This window comes from Scylla paramamosain, chromosome 5 (assembly GCF_035594125.1).
Source record: "Scylla paramamosain isolate STU-SP2022 chromosome 5, ASM3559412v1, whole genome shotgun sequence".
Classification (NCBI taxonomy): domain Eukaryota; kingdom Metazoa; phylum Arthropoda; class Malacostraca; order Decapoda; family Portunidae; genus Scylla; species Scylla paramamosain.
This window is the reverse complement of record NC_087155.1, coordinates 4883919-4899161: the sequence shown is the minus strand read 5'-3', so window position 1 is coordinate 4899161 and position 15243 is coordinate 4883919. Positions and strand designations below refer to the sequence as shown.

The following is a 15243-nucleotide window of genomic DNA, read 5'->3' as shown; positions in this document are numbered from 1 at the left end:
TTAAGGGGAGTGTCAAGACATTTATGGTTGATACCAGAAGAGCAGTCTGACCTGGGGACATTTGTGGTCCCCTCCCTAGATGGGGACTCTGAGGCTGGTATAGAAGTCGCCATGATAATTTTGAATTTTGAGTGAAGGGTGCATGTGTAATTAGATGCTTGTAGTTTTGTGTGAAGGAAGAGAGTTGTCTTTAGAGGGATGTTGTGACTGCCCCCTTGTATTGTGAGACACAAAGGGAAACATTCAGTGAGGTCACAGCTGGGTTTAATAATAAGTTCATAGCATCCCCTGATGCAGTGCTTCAGACCTCACTGGGAGTAATTATCATTTTGGCAGGTGCCTACTGCCTCCTTAGTCACAAAGAACTCATCAGAAGATACTATTTAGATCAATCAAGTGAGGGAAGCCTTATAGCGAGATACAGAGAGGAGGAACCTACTTACTGCCAAAATGAAGGTGAACATAACACTTCGACATCTTACTGCTGGAAAAATGTAATAGTGAAGTAGTGATGGCATTGGAGATCTTTGAGAGAGCCAAAGGTGCTTCAGGATTACTCCTGAGCGCCACAAACTGTTTGTTTACATTGAGGTTTTTCAATGGGATCACATTTACTTTATTACAAGGATCGAATTACTGTCTTACACTCTGTGTCTCTCCTCCAAATATGTATATAAAAACAATGTAGATATTTATAGAAACTACCTCTCATATAACTTTACAATGTATATAAAAATCGCAACACAAGTCAATAATGCATTGATATTAAGCGTGATACAAGTGGAAATTTCCACACTCACAGCTATCTTACAAGAAGAGAATTACACTTTGTACAGAAAGTTACTGTGCTGCCCCCAAGATGCAGTAACATTTCATGCAAACTGTACAAGATATACTGATTTGTTGGCTAAAAATTAAGATTGACCTATACTTGAGGAAATATGGTGTATTCTTTTTATGATCATCTGTTGCTTCAACTTTGCACCTTGTGGTAATAGGGCATGTTCACCAGTGGAGACACGTTAGCCAAAAGAGATGCAGAGTAATCAAAGAAAAAAACTCCATACACAAAACTACAGGAGCTGGGAGCATAGAATTCCTGGAGAAAGCAGATGAACTTGTATCTAATGTTTTCCCAGAGTAACTTCAATACAATTGTTTCAAGAACAAAATGTGGAATCTGAGATTTCTTAGCTCAATGCTAAGAAAGATATATTTTTCAAAGATTACATTTTCATATTTCTCTAACCCAGTTTAACACTCTTTTATTACAAGTGAAACTAACTTCTGCATGGCTACCATCATTCCTAAATGAATGATAAGAAGGAAGGTTGCATCTCTATTGGCTCATGATCATGACCAATGCAGATGTAATTTTTCAAACTGAAATTAGGGCATAAACCACATGACAGGCAAAAACTTCCCTTCCTCCAGCTGTTCTCATGGATCAGTTTCTCTCATTACTTTATTTTAATTTTCTATGTAGCAAGTGCCAAAGGTGTATTTTATTTTGCAATGATAAGATATTTGTCTATTGATGAAATCTTTTATATACACCAGGCATCTGAGTTGGGCTCTACATAATTATGTAGATTGCAGTTGTCATTCTCATTCTAATCTGGACTGATAGATAATTTTTCCAAGAAGTTTACAACTAATCTGCAGATTAGCCTGAAAACTGGTTTAATGCTTGAGCTAACAACTAAATTCTTCCAAAATGTTCATCTACAGCTGTACTCTTGTTAAGAGGCACCTGTGACACTATTATGTGCAAAAAATCTGATTTTCTATTTTCTATAAAAAAATGTGTCTCCACTGAAGGAAATGCATTTCATTGGGGTTCTTGGGATAATGGAAATTTTGGATACAGTAAAAAGAAGCCATTATGTAAAATGTCACAGTATTTCAGAATGCATATTATGATATGTGAGTTCATTACATTAAATCTTAGAATGAAAATAGTTAGGATGGTTTAGTCTGCATTGATGGAACTACCCTACTTTTCAGTGATATATTATTGTAAAATTACATGTGATGATGATGATGATGATTAATAATTACCTCTGCTTTGTACATCTTGATCAAACCTTGGTTGATTTTAGTCCAGGACTGAACACCACTGATATTCCATAGCTGATTGGAATGTTCAGCAAAGGGTCCAGTTTTTACCTGGAAGGAAAGAAAGACTTCAATAAATAAACTAATCAATCAATCAGTGTCTAAAGGTACTTATCAATAATAGCTTTTGATTGTTCAAAATTAGTGTTACTGTAAAATGTACACTTATGAAAAATTCATATCTGATTTCTTTGCACATGATTGGGATGAGTAGGCAGCAATTGTGAATGGATGGAAGTGATGGAAATGGAAGCTCTGAGTCCTCTGTGGGAAATTTACTCCACACACACACACACACACACACACACATATATATATATATATATATATATATATATATATATATATATATATATATATATATATATATATATATATATATATATATATATATATATATATATATATATATATATTTCAATGGCTGGGCAAACATGGCTGGTAAACTGGTCACTCCCAAAATAAAGTAAAAGAGCAAACTTAGTTCAGTTTTTTTAGTTCTGGGGATGTCCTCATATAATTTTGAAAGAATTCAAGTCATAGAGAGATAAAGAGAAACTAGTAGAGTTCCAGGGTTTAAAAATACTTGGGAAAAAAACAGAGATTTACAGTATTGGTTAACTCTGACATTAGTAAGGCAGACAGATCAAGCATTAAAACGGGAAGGAATTCTTTGCAACAAGGTAGCAGGTGGAGGGTGGCATGCAGTTAGCAAGTTTAGAATAGTAGATATCATGATAGAGAGCATGAGATGCAACACTGTGGCAGTGAAGGAGAGATTGAAGAGAGTCTTTTAAAGAAGGGGAGTTTATGAGGCAAAAATCTTTTGACTTCATCCTGTGTTGTAAACCCATATGAGTTGATCCGCCCCATACACGGTAGCCACACTCCTTACAAGGATGCATAAGGCACCTGCATAACATTAGCAGTTGGGAGGAAGAAAAGAACTGGTAGAGATACTCGTAAAAGACAGAACTTCATGCAAGCTGTTTCAACAAGAGATGAGAAGTAACTTAAGTATGTTTGGAGTAGAAGAGGATGGTTAGGTGGCAGTGAAAAGGAGAGGATAGTTGTCTGGAAGTTTGTGTCATGTGAATGAATGAAGAAACAGAGATTTTGAGACACTGCACAACAAGAGATTTGTCCTGTCCAGTTCATAAATCACATGAAGATGAGAGGTTAGTTGCTCTGTGGCTTTTTCTATATCAATTTCTATTGAGTTGGAGTCATCATCATAAAAGTAAACAGGCTAAGAAGTTAGGATGAGATCATTCATAAATAACAGAAAGATATTGGATGACATGACAAACCTTGTTGAATACCACTAGTTATAGATTTAATAGATTTAGAAGAACAGTGGCTATCTAGTACTACTGCAGCAACAGAACAGTTAGAAAGGAAACTCAAGATATAGGTAAAGAGATGGGGATAGACCATATGAGGGAAGCCTAGAAATACAGTATGTGACAATGAACATGACTCATTCCAATGTAGTGTTCATTATGGGAAATGTGTTATGGCAACTGAAGAACCTATGGGAAAAAATTAACTGGTTCCAGGGAACCAGAAAATAATATAAAAATTACACAATTAAAAAATACATAAAAATGAGTACATTTACATTATTACATTTGAGATAACACAACAAAGATATACAGTACCCTCCTAAGTTTCACACCTAGCACTAAATTCTTACCACCCCGAGTTTCAAGCATTATCACCATGAGTTTTGCACTGCTTTGACAAGTACAAGTCACATTTACCTACTGTCAGCGTCATGTGCATATACATATATAGTAGTAAACCCCCCCCCATGCCGGAGCCATCCCTCTCTTTATCCCTATTCCTTCTCCTTTTGATCTTTTCCAGAGAACTCTCTCTCTCTCTCTCTCTCTCTCTCTCTCTCTCTCTCTCTCTCTCTCTCTCTCTGAAAGTAAGAAGAATCCTAAGGATTGCTAAATAGAATGAGAGTGATTGAGAATGAAAATGGAATCACATATACAATAGTGAGAAAGAGTGAGAAAGGATGAAACAAAAATGACATAAAATGAATGAGAGAGAGAGAGAGAGAGAGAGAGAGAGAGAGAGAGAGAGAGAGAGAGAGAGAGAGAGAGAGAGAGAGAGAGAGAGAGAGAGAGAGAGAGGTATCACTCCCTAGCCCCTCATCTCTGACAAGTAAGGGGGGAGGGGAGGTGACAGGGAGGAAGGTTTGAGATAAGATGAAAGGAAGGAGAGGAAAGGAAAAAAAGGGAGGAAGGGACAGGTGGCAGGTAGGTGAGCAGCAGCTCGCACACCTGGCGAGTTTTAGTTTGTTATTCCAATTAAATTTTTACTGAAATTTCAGTGCTCGCATGAGTGATAGGTTTGTCTTGCTAGTTTTGACTTGTTATTCTGATTAAATTTTTATCAAAATTCCAATGCTTGCGTGAGTGGTGAGTTCGTTATGCAAGTTTTGGTTTGTTATTCTGATTAAATATTTATAAAAATTTCAGTGGTTATTACAGTTATACATTATAACAACTGTGCATTGTCACATACCCAACTGTATAACTGTTCAAATCAGATATGGGGAGAAGGAACAGGCAGAATAATTATAGCACAACAGGATTTTGCTCTCATCTAAAAGCAAAGGGAAAACTATGTGATTGTTTTGTTTTTGGAGAAGCCTTGTATTTTTTTTTATACAAGAGGGCCACTGGCCAAGGAAAAAAAAAAGTCCACTTGTTGCCAATTCCCATACAGATATCACATAGAATGGTAAAAAAAAACAGTAGATAAGTGTTTTGAAACATCCCTCTTGAAAGACTCCAAGTCATAGGAAGGAGGAAATACAGAAACAGGTAAAGAGTTCCAGAGTTTACCAGAGAAAGGGATGAATACTTGACAACACTGGTTAATTCTTGCATCTGAAGGACAGAATAGGGATGAGAGAAAGAGAAAAAAGTCTTGTGCAGGAAGGCTGTGGGAGAAGTAGAGGCATGCAGTTAGCAAGATCAGAAGAGTAGTTAGCGTGAAAATAGTGGTAGAAGATAACAAGAGATGCAATACTGTGATGATGAGAAAGAAGCTGAAGACAGTCAGTTAGAGAATAGGAGGTGATAAGATGAAAAGCTTTTGATTCCACTTTGTCTAAAATAGTGGTATGAGTGGAATGCCCCCATACATGTGAAGCATACCCCATACATGAACAGATAACAGAGTTAGCAGCTGTGGGGGTTGAGAAAAACTCAGAATGCCTAACTTCATAAAAACTGTTTTAGCTAGAGATGAGATATGAAATTTCCAGTTTAAATTATAAGTAAAGGATACACTGAGTATGTTCAGTGTATGTAGAAGAGGGAAACAGTTGGGTGTCATTGAAGAAAAGTGGATAGTTATCTGGAACATTGTGTTGAGTTGACAGGTATATATATATATATATATATATATATATATATATATATATATATATATATATATATATATATATATATATATATATATATATATATATATATATATATATATATATATATATATAAACAACCCACTTGTTGTATAGACAGCCTAAGATGGGCTTGTATGATGTTATGTCAATAAGTATCTATTTTTCTATAGTCTTTGATTTAATGGATGTATAGTGTTCCCTGGCTATTTGCACAGATTACATTCCAAAGTCTCCTGTGAATAACAAAAATACATGAATATGGGAAACCACCACTACAAGGCTCAGCAATATCTATGTTTATAGTTTAAACTATAAAATATACATCTCACATTTATTAAATTCATTTTAAAACAATAAAAAAACAATTATTATATGAGGCGTCTCATGCAAAAAAGGGCTTATCCATCAGATGGTGGTTTTTAAGTCAGGGCTGGATCTCCCTTGGTGGATGCATGCAGCACCCAGTAGTGAAATGGGATTTTTGTTTTTGTCTCTATATTCATGGTACAAAGATGGAGCATTGCGTATTTTTACATGGGAAAGTAGGGAAGAGGTAGCCAATATGAGCAGCAAGAGGGGCTTAGATGCAGCACCCAGCTGTTTGGTGTTTTATAGTGATAAAGTGCACATAGGTCAGTCAGCAAACATCCCGTATAGAGCAATAAGATCACGGAAAAATGACCCTAATTGGATGACTGCTAGGTTAAAACATTATATAGAGAAGTATATATATATATATATATATATATATATATATATATATATATATATATATATATATATATATATATATATATATATATATATATATATAAGAGATTAAGGGCAGGTGGAGAAGTTTTAAGGCCACAATATAATGAATTAGTTAGAACAGTCAGGAGGTTAATGAGGAAAGCTAAGAGCAATTATGAATTAAAGGTAGCCAGCCAGGCAAAGATGGACCCCAAGGGATTTTATCAGGTATACAGGACGAAGAATAAGGACACTATAGGTCCATTAAAGGCAGATGATGGGGAGCTGGTTAGTTCTGGGGAGGAGATTAGTAAAATTCTGAATGAGTATTTTTTAACTGTCTTCACCCAGGAAAACATGCATGATATGCCAAATAGTGAGCAGATGTTTAGAGCAATGAGAATGAGAAACTGACATATTTCAATAACTAAGGAGATAGTTGAACAGGAGATAGATAGGCTAAAAAGTTCAAGACACCAGGACCAGATGAAATATATCCCAAAGTACTTAAGGGATGCAAAGAGGTTATTAGTGAGCCGTTAGTTTCTGTCTTTAGGAAATCACTTGAGTCAGGTAAGGTACCAGTAAGGTGGAGGCAGGCTAATGTAGTACCCATCTTTAAGAAAGGAGATAAAACTTTAGCGTCTAATTATAGACCTGTCAGCTTAACTTCTGTTGTGGATAAAATATTGGAGTCAATAATAGTGAGGAACATTAAGGAACATTTAGACAAACATAACTTGATAAATCAGTCACAGCATGGCTTCACGAAGGGGAAGTCTTGCCTGACAAACTTGTTAAGTTTTTACAGTAAAGTGTATGAGGCAGTAGATAATGGTGATAGTTATGACATCTTATACCTGGACTTTAGTAAAGCATTTGACAAGGTACCCCATCAAATCCTCCTATGAAAGGTTAGGGCACACGGAATAGATGGGAAGGTGTTAGGCTGGATAAGGTCATGGCTTAGCGACAGGCAGCAAAGAGTTGTAATAAACGCCTCTAAATCCAAGTGGAATCATGTAATTAGTGGGATGCCACAGTGATCAATATTAGGGCCATTGTTGTTTTTAATATATATCAATGGTTTGGATAATGGAATTAGTACTGATGTTAGTAAATTTGCAGATGACACAAAGATAGGTAGATTAATCAGGTCAGAATCAGATGCCATTGCCTTGCAGGCAGATTTAGATAGGATGAATGAATGAACGGACAGATGGCAAATGCAGTTTAATATCAACAAATGCAAAGTACTTAGTGTAGGTAGAGGAAACCCACACATTAGGTACACATTAAACAATGAAACTCTGGTAGGTACAAGGTACGAGAAAGATTTAGGAGTTATAGTTAGCTCTGAACTCCATCTAGGAAAACAATGCATAGAGGGCAGAAACAGGGCAAATCGAGTATTAGGATTAATTTTTAGGAGTGTTAAAAGTAGAAGGCCGGTGGTAATATTAAAGTTACACTTGGCGCTGGTCAGACCTCATCTAGACTATGCTGTGCAGTTCTGGTCCCCACATTACAGGAAAGATACAGGTCTATTAGAATCAGTAGAGGAGAATGACTAAAAGGATACAGGGGATGAGAAGTATTCCTTATGAGGCGAGACTGAAGCTGCTAAATTTACATTCTTTCGAGAGACATTAGGTTAAGAGGAGACCTGATAGAAGTCTTCAAGTGGTATAAGGGTTATAACAAGGGGGATGTAAGCAAAATTCTTAGGATTAGCAGCCAGGGTAGAACAAGAAATAACAGGTTCAAGTTTGAAAAATTTAGATTTAGGAAAGAGATAGGTAGAAATTGGTTCTCAAATAGAGTGGTAGATGAGTGGAATGGACTCAGTAATCATGTTGTTAGTGCTAAGACATTAAGGAGCTTTAAGAGAAGATTAGACGGGTTTATGGATGGGGATGATAGGTGGAAGTAGGTAGGTAAATAAATTTCATACAGGGAGTGCCACATGTAAGCCTGATGGCTTCTTGCAGCTTCTCTCATGTCTAATGTTCTTATTTATTTTTCTTGTTTTTTTTTATCTATACACTACACTTTTACACAAAAATTCTTATCACATGTTATTAAGTACTTAGAGACCTTTCGTTTGATGTGCAACAAGTTAAGTTCCTTTTGCTTTTTTACTCTTTTTTTTTATGGTAAAACACCAATGGTAGAAAACACCAATAAAACACACAATTATTGGAATATCAATTTATAATTCAAACTGCTTCTTTGATATCTATAGTTCTTTCAATGTATCAAATACGAATAAAATGAGATAATAAATACTCCTATGTAAAAAACAATATTCGCTATTTTATGATGTTTTACGAAGAAAATGTCATTATTTCATGCAACCACCAATTTCATTAAATTTAGTGGTTTGAAAGATTTCCATTGATGTATAATACATTATGTTTGCATTGATTCTAGTATGATGTTTTGTTTCTTTGACTTTAAAGCCTTATACTGTAACTCAAAACAAGGCTAATGGTGCATAAGCCCCTCCTGCACAAGATGTCTCATATATCTGGTACACAATATTTTAATTAAAAAAAATACAGTACACTGTAAAATGAAAGGGGACTAAACTAATATGTATAGTAACCCCTCAATATAACGAACCTCTATTTACTGAATTTTGAGTATAATGTCCCCTTTAGGGATGCTGCCTGCCTCCTCCTCCTCCTCTCTCTCTCTCTCTCTCTCTCTCTCTCTCTCTCTCTCTCTCTCTCTCTCTCTCTGTTATCTTAGAGAGAGAGAGAGAGAGAGAGAGAGAGAGAGAGAGAGAGAGAGAGAGAGAGAGAGAGAGAGAGAGAGAGAGAGAGAGAGAGTTATGTCATCAGCCATTGTCAAGGTCACTGGCTGACACACACAATCAGAACTCTCTCTCTCTCTCTCTCTGTTAACTTATCTGAGAGAAAGAGAGAGAGAGAGAGAGAGAGAGAGAGAGAGAGAGAGAGAGAGAGAGAGAGAGAGAGAGTTGTCAAGGTCACTGGTTGTCACACAGCTCTCTCTCTCTCTCTCTCTCTCTCTCTCTCTCTCTCTCTCTCTCTCTCTCTCTCTCTCTCTCTCTCTCTCTCTCTCAGGATACAGAGAATTTTTGTCTGTAGTGACACACTTCTCCACCATATGTTTTCATTATATCAAAGATTTACTGTAATTTATGATAACTGAAAGAATGATCCCGACTCTTTGGGCCAAAAGACTAACCCGGTGGAGAGAACTGGTAAAAATATCCGAATATGCAAAACCGCAAATAATGAACTGCAAATATACAGGGGAACACTACACTTTTTGCTTTTCATACTTAATTTTCCAATCTATTTTAATTACATGGGGAAATCTGTAGTTCTTTATGTTATCTAGGCAATCCCCTATTCTTATTTTTTCTCCTTTCATATGAAATATCCAAGTTTTCTACTTCTTCATAATCATTGGTTATTTCTATACAAGCCTTCATTTATACACTGTATTGTAATTATATCTCCTCTTTCTCTTTTCAAGTGTTGACAGACTAATTCATTCTTAGGGAATGCTTGTGTGAGTGAGCGTGTGTGTGGGTGCCTTGTCTCAAGATTTAATACATAATCCTTAAAAATACAACTTACTGATAATATGAATTTGATGCAACTGAGGAACATGTAGTCATCTGCATTGTCATTAACAGTTTTTTCATTGCAAAACATCTCTGGAGAAATTTTTGGGTTCATTTGAAGTTGAGATGATCCCCAAATGAATGGAATGAACTGGTAATCATCCAAACTCCAAACTCCTTGACTCCCTGCTGGCTCCATCTTGTAAGTTGTCTGAAGTTTACGACACAAGGAAAGGTACCTATGGATAAGACATGATGGTACTGACAAAGCTACATGCTAATACAAGGGATGACTTCTGAATAGGCAAAAGTAATGTGAATTTAGGGAAATCAAATTTGCAATTCAGAGATTTAAAAGAACTTAATAGGATAATTCATATAATACTGCTCAGTGTATTTTGAAAATGGGTAATTTTTGCTGAATAAAGATTCATGTTAAATTTTCTATTTTCAACATGCATAAATTGATACACTACTATATATATGACATGAACCAATAAATCTGCACACACACACACACACACACACACACACACACTGCCTCATGGCTTAGTGGCAAAGGGGCTGAGTTTGTATTGGCTGCCATGGCTGACATAGGTTCGAACCCCACTAGGGGCTGGTCACCTCTGGGATTTTTCTGTTGACAAGCAGGGCAGTTAGTTGGTTAGGTGTGTTGTGTGTGAGGTCACAGTCTTACCCAATGATTGGTAATAATGAGCTCTGACCTCACACTGAGAGAGTAATGGCTGGTAGTTGTGGGTCTGCTTGTGATCAAGCCTTGGTGAATTACACACACACACACACACACACACACACACACACACACACACACACATATGCACACACAAACAGAAAATAAAGATAAATATGAAGAAAGGAAGAAAGAATAAAAAGTCTAACACCAGTACCTGTTGAATATCTGTGTCACAACAGCAGCTGAGTCTTCTTGCTTCAATGCTCCTATTTTGAATAAACAGCAAAGGAACATGATAAAGGACAGCTCATGCCCAGTACCATAATCAATTCTTGTAGAGTTACCAAAACTTTCTTGAAGATAAACTGCTATCTCTGCAACAGCTGGATGAAATTCTTCAGGCAGTGCCTCTCTCATGATTCTTTCACCTTGCTGAAATATTAAGTTTATAGCATATAAAACTACTATATACATACATATATGATCCACTTCTTAATTTTATTTTCTAATCTATTTCATCTAGCTGTTTTAAAATTCCTTAAAGTTTTATTGTTTTTAGTATGGTAAAACCTCAAAAGCAGAATGCAGCTGTAACCTGCACTTAAAAATCAACCTCTCTTACCATTAACACTACACTATATACACTGCACACATCTAAAAACTCTTACCATCAAAATTATACTCATGGCAAAATATGGGGGAAAAAAAAAAAGTCCTATCTGGAGAGGGGACCATAAATGTCTCCAGGCAAGCCTGTTATCTGGCTGTGAATCCAAGGTATCTTGATGCATCCTTTAACTTTTCTCTATAACTTCTGCAACATTTGCAATCTTCAATCTAATTTTTAATCTGTGAAACATTACCTTACCCAAGTGTCTGATGCCATCAACAGCAGACTTTTTTCTGGTTTTCCTTACTTTTTCATTATCAAAGCTAATCAAAAGCTAGCTGTTGTGTCAATGTAAGCAACAATGCAGTTTGCTCTGATATCCATGCTCTTGAGACCTCAGAATTTATCAACTGGCTAAGATTTCATTGTCACTTTCTTACTAAATTCATCTTTGTTGTGTCTCTCACTAACTCCTCTGACTCTTTAAATATTTGATTTCCAAAGTGGAGCATATTCTCATCCACTTCTACCTAGCAGAAATTTCCATACTTGGAGATTTCAGTATTCACCACCAGAGTTCTGGTTATATCTTTCATTGACCAACATGATGAACAAACCTTCAATTTTGCTATTTTCCATGACATCAATTAGTGCAGCATCCTACTCACATTCTTGACTGCTTTGAAGATGTGACCAACATTTTCAACCCTTCACTTATTCTGCTTATTCAGTCAAACAGTTCTCTCTGCTAAGCTCTTTCAATCATAATCTTATTTCTGTATTCTGTGTTAAGCATTACAAGTCTATTTAGTAGGATGACCTAAGGCAGTATTATTCTCATTTCCTCTGTAATTACTATTGCTTTAATTTCAGACTCATCTTTTAGTATAGAAGGCATAACAGAGGTGACTGTCTCTGACAAGGAGGTACACATTCCACATACATTCTTTAATACCAATGCTCATAAATCTTGGGTCAACTCAGCTTGTTCTTGTGGTGACCAGAGGTAGCTCACAGACATTACATTAACCTTCCATCTCCTGAAATTCATGTTTTGGTAGATATTGCTAGAGGTGAAAGTACAAGGTATTTCTAAGCTAGAAATGTTCTATGCATATAGAAGATGAATTTCAAGTGTGGATGGATGACACAATAGCCAGGCTGGGCAGGTATCTATGGTGAAGTGTGTTGACTTTGATGTCTTTTGGTAAAATTGTATATTATTCAAACAATTTCTACAGGTTTTGGAGCTTTACAGTATCACATAACAAAATGAGTGGTATTAATGGGCAAGTGATTTACCGATAAAAAATTACATTCTCCACAATGATGTTTTCCATGCCCTCACTGCCCTGAAGCCTCAGAAGACTTATGGATCTGATGGGGTCCCCCCCCTGTTGTTCTCCAAAACTGTGCCTCTGTGCTTGCACCTTTCCTAGTCAGACCCTTTCAACTCTGTCTGTCAACATCTACCTTTCCTTCTTGCTAGAAGTTTGCCTACATTCAGCCTGTTCGTAAAGAGGGTGACTGTTCTAATCCCTCAAACTACCATTCTATTGCTTTAATTTCATGTCTCTAAAGTTTTTTAATCTATCCTTAACAGGAAGATTCTTAAACATCTATCACTTCACAACCTTTTATCTGATCACCAGTATGGGTTCCATCAAGGCCGCTCTACTGGTGATCTTCTGGCTTTCCTTACTGAGTCGTGATCATCCTCTTTTAGAGATTTTGGTGAAACTTTTGCTGTTGCCTTAGACATATCAGAAGCTTTTGACAGAATCTGGCACAAAGCTTTGATTTCCAGACTATCCTCCTATGGCTTTTATCATTCTCTCTGTAACTTCATCTCAAGTTTCCTTTCTGACCATTCTATTGTTGCTGTGGTAGACAGTCACTGTTCTTCTAGATCTATTGACAGCCATGTTCCTCAGGGTTCTGTCCTGTCACTCACTCTCTTCCAATTATTCATCAATGATCTAAACCAAACTTCTTGTCCTGTCCACTCCTACACTGATGATACCACCCTGCATTTTTCCACATCTTTTCATAGATGTCCAATGCTTCAGGAAGTAAACAGTTCAAACAGGGAAGCCACAAAATGCCTGACTTCTGATCTCTCTTAAATTTCTGATTGGGATAGAGCAAACTTGGTATTGTTCAATACCTCAAAAACTCAATTCCTCCATCTATCAACTCAACACAACTTTCCAGACAACTATCTCTTCTTCCTCAATGACACTCAACTGTCCACACACTAAACATCCCCAGTCTGTCCTTTTCTTATTATCTAAACTGGAAACTTCACATCTCATCTCTAGCTAAAACAGCTTCTATGAAGTTAGGTGTTTTGAGATGTCTCCACCAGTTTTTCTCATCCCCCCCCCACCTGTTAACTCAGTACAAGGGCCTTATCTGTCTATGTATAGAATATGCTTCACATGTCTGGGAGGCTCCACTCATACTGCTTTTTTAGACAGGGTGGAATCAAAAGCTTTTCGTCTTATCCTTAGCTTATCTTTAGCTTCTGGCCTGTATGCATCACAGTTATGTGTTTTGTCTTGTCTTCTTGTCTGCACTGTCTTTGCTTCTGGTGACATCCAGGTTTCACTGGCCCCTGTTCCTTCCTTTCTGGCAAAGAAATCATTATTCCGTCTTGGTTTCAAGGTGGGATTCATCATCCTCTGTGTCCTGTCTCTTCTCTCTGCCAGTATCTTCTAGCTTCTACTGATTCTTTTCCAGACCATCTCTTTGTCTGGCCCAGCTCTCTTTGCCCCTGCTCCAGTATCCACATCACACAGGTTTTGTGCAATGTTATCAACCCTGCAGACCCAGGACACTGCCCAATAGGTCAAGGTGTCTGGAATATGGCAGCTTCTCTACTTTTTCTTCATTTTCATTCTTGGAAGACCACTTGCTTATGAGGCCAGTGGAGCTCAGCTCACACTTTTGTCTATCGCTACCTCTCCACTCAAGTCATCTATATGCCCTGCTTCACAATGGGCTCAGGCCCTCCTGCCTAACCGATTCTTTGTTTGAGACCTCATAGGTTCGGGGTCCCCCTTTTTTGTATTCTCTGAAACTTTGGGTTGATTTTCTGGGTTTTGGTCATCCATAACTTATGGACCAGTGGCCCTTTCCATATGGGGCATTAGTGTGGGTTTTCTTGGTCTTGTTGAGGATCATTCTTGCAGTTTCCCAATTGGGTTGATCTTTATTAGTGTTTGCATCTTGGAGACGCCCAGCTGCTGCTTACATCACAGCTGTGGATCTTCAGTCTTCTCATATGATGAGTATGTGTCCCAGGTTGGTGTCTTCTTAGACCATCTCTACATGGAAAGCAGCATTGGCATCCACAAAGTAGCCACCAAAATGGGATTTTGAACAGAGTGAAAAATCAATATTTGGTGGAGCTTAGTAGATGCTAATGTTTTGGTCCCACCCTTAGTTTCTTTCTCCCCCTTCCTCTGTCTCATTCAGACTCCACCTGGCATTATTTTCTGATGCTGAGTGCTATGCGTCCTATCCTCCTTACCTTCTTAGGCCATGCCCTGTTTTGGGTTAGTCGGTAGTTAGACAAGTGTTTAGGTGGGGTGGGGGGTTGGGGGGGTTGAATGAGACAGTCCCTCTGTTTTTGCCTTTTTCTATGACTTTTTTTTTTTCTTTTTCTGGTAAGTGTTTGTTGTGGATAGCTGCCTACTTGTATGTAAATGTTGCAATTAGTTGGATCCAGACTTTCGTCTCAAATTCATTTATGTAAGTTCTGTGCATAAAACATTGGCATCCACTCAGCACCACCAAAAAAGTGAATTTTCACTCCATTCAAAATCCAACTCTATTTCAACTACTTCAAGAGAGAAGTACCAAGATACCTCAAAACCTGTTTCGCTACTCTTGTTGCTTTTGGTAGTGGTATTGCTTGCAGGCCTTTTTTATCTTTTTTTTTTTCCCAATCTCCCTGACAAAAAAAAGTTTTCACAACAGAGTGAATTCAACTCTAAATCTTCCCCGGGCAGAGATCTGTAGCACTTAAAACACTTTCTGTGCAGCATGGAAACACACAA

At 37.3% G+C, this 15243-nt stretch overlaps 1 protein-coding gene across 1 annotated transcript in view; it reads right to left on the bottom strand.

Annotated features, from left to right (window-relative positions):
* LOC135100444 (serine/threonine-protein phosphatase 2A activator-like) overlaps window positions 1–15243 on the bottom strand; it is a 36337-nt gene that overhangs the window by 6779 nt on the left and 14315 nt on the right. The window contains exons 4-6 of the mRNA XM_064003336.1: window positions 10784–11001; window positions 9889–10114; window positions 2062–2169 (exon numbers count right to left, since the gene is read on the bottom strand). Coding sequence (XP_063859406.1) covers window positions 2062–2169; window positions 9889–10114; window positions 10784–11001 — 552 coding nt within the window. The remainder of the gene's footprint in view (window positions 1–2061; window positions 2170–9888; window positions 10115–10783; window positions 11002–15243) is intronic.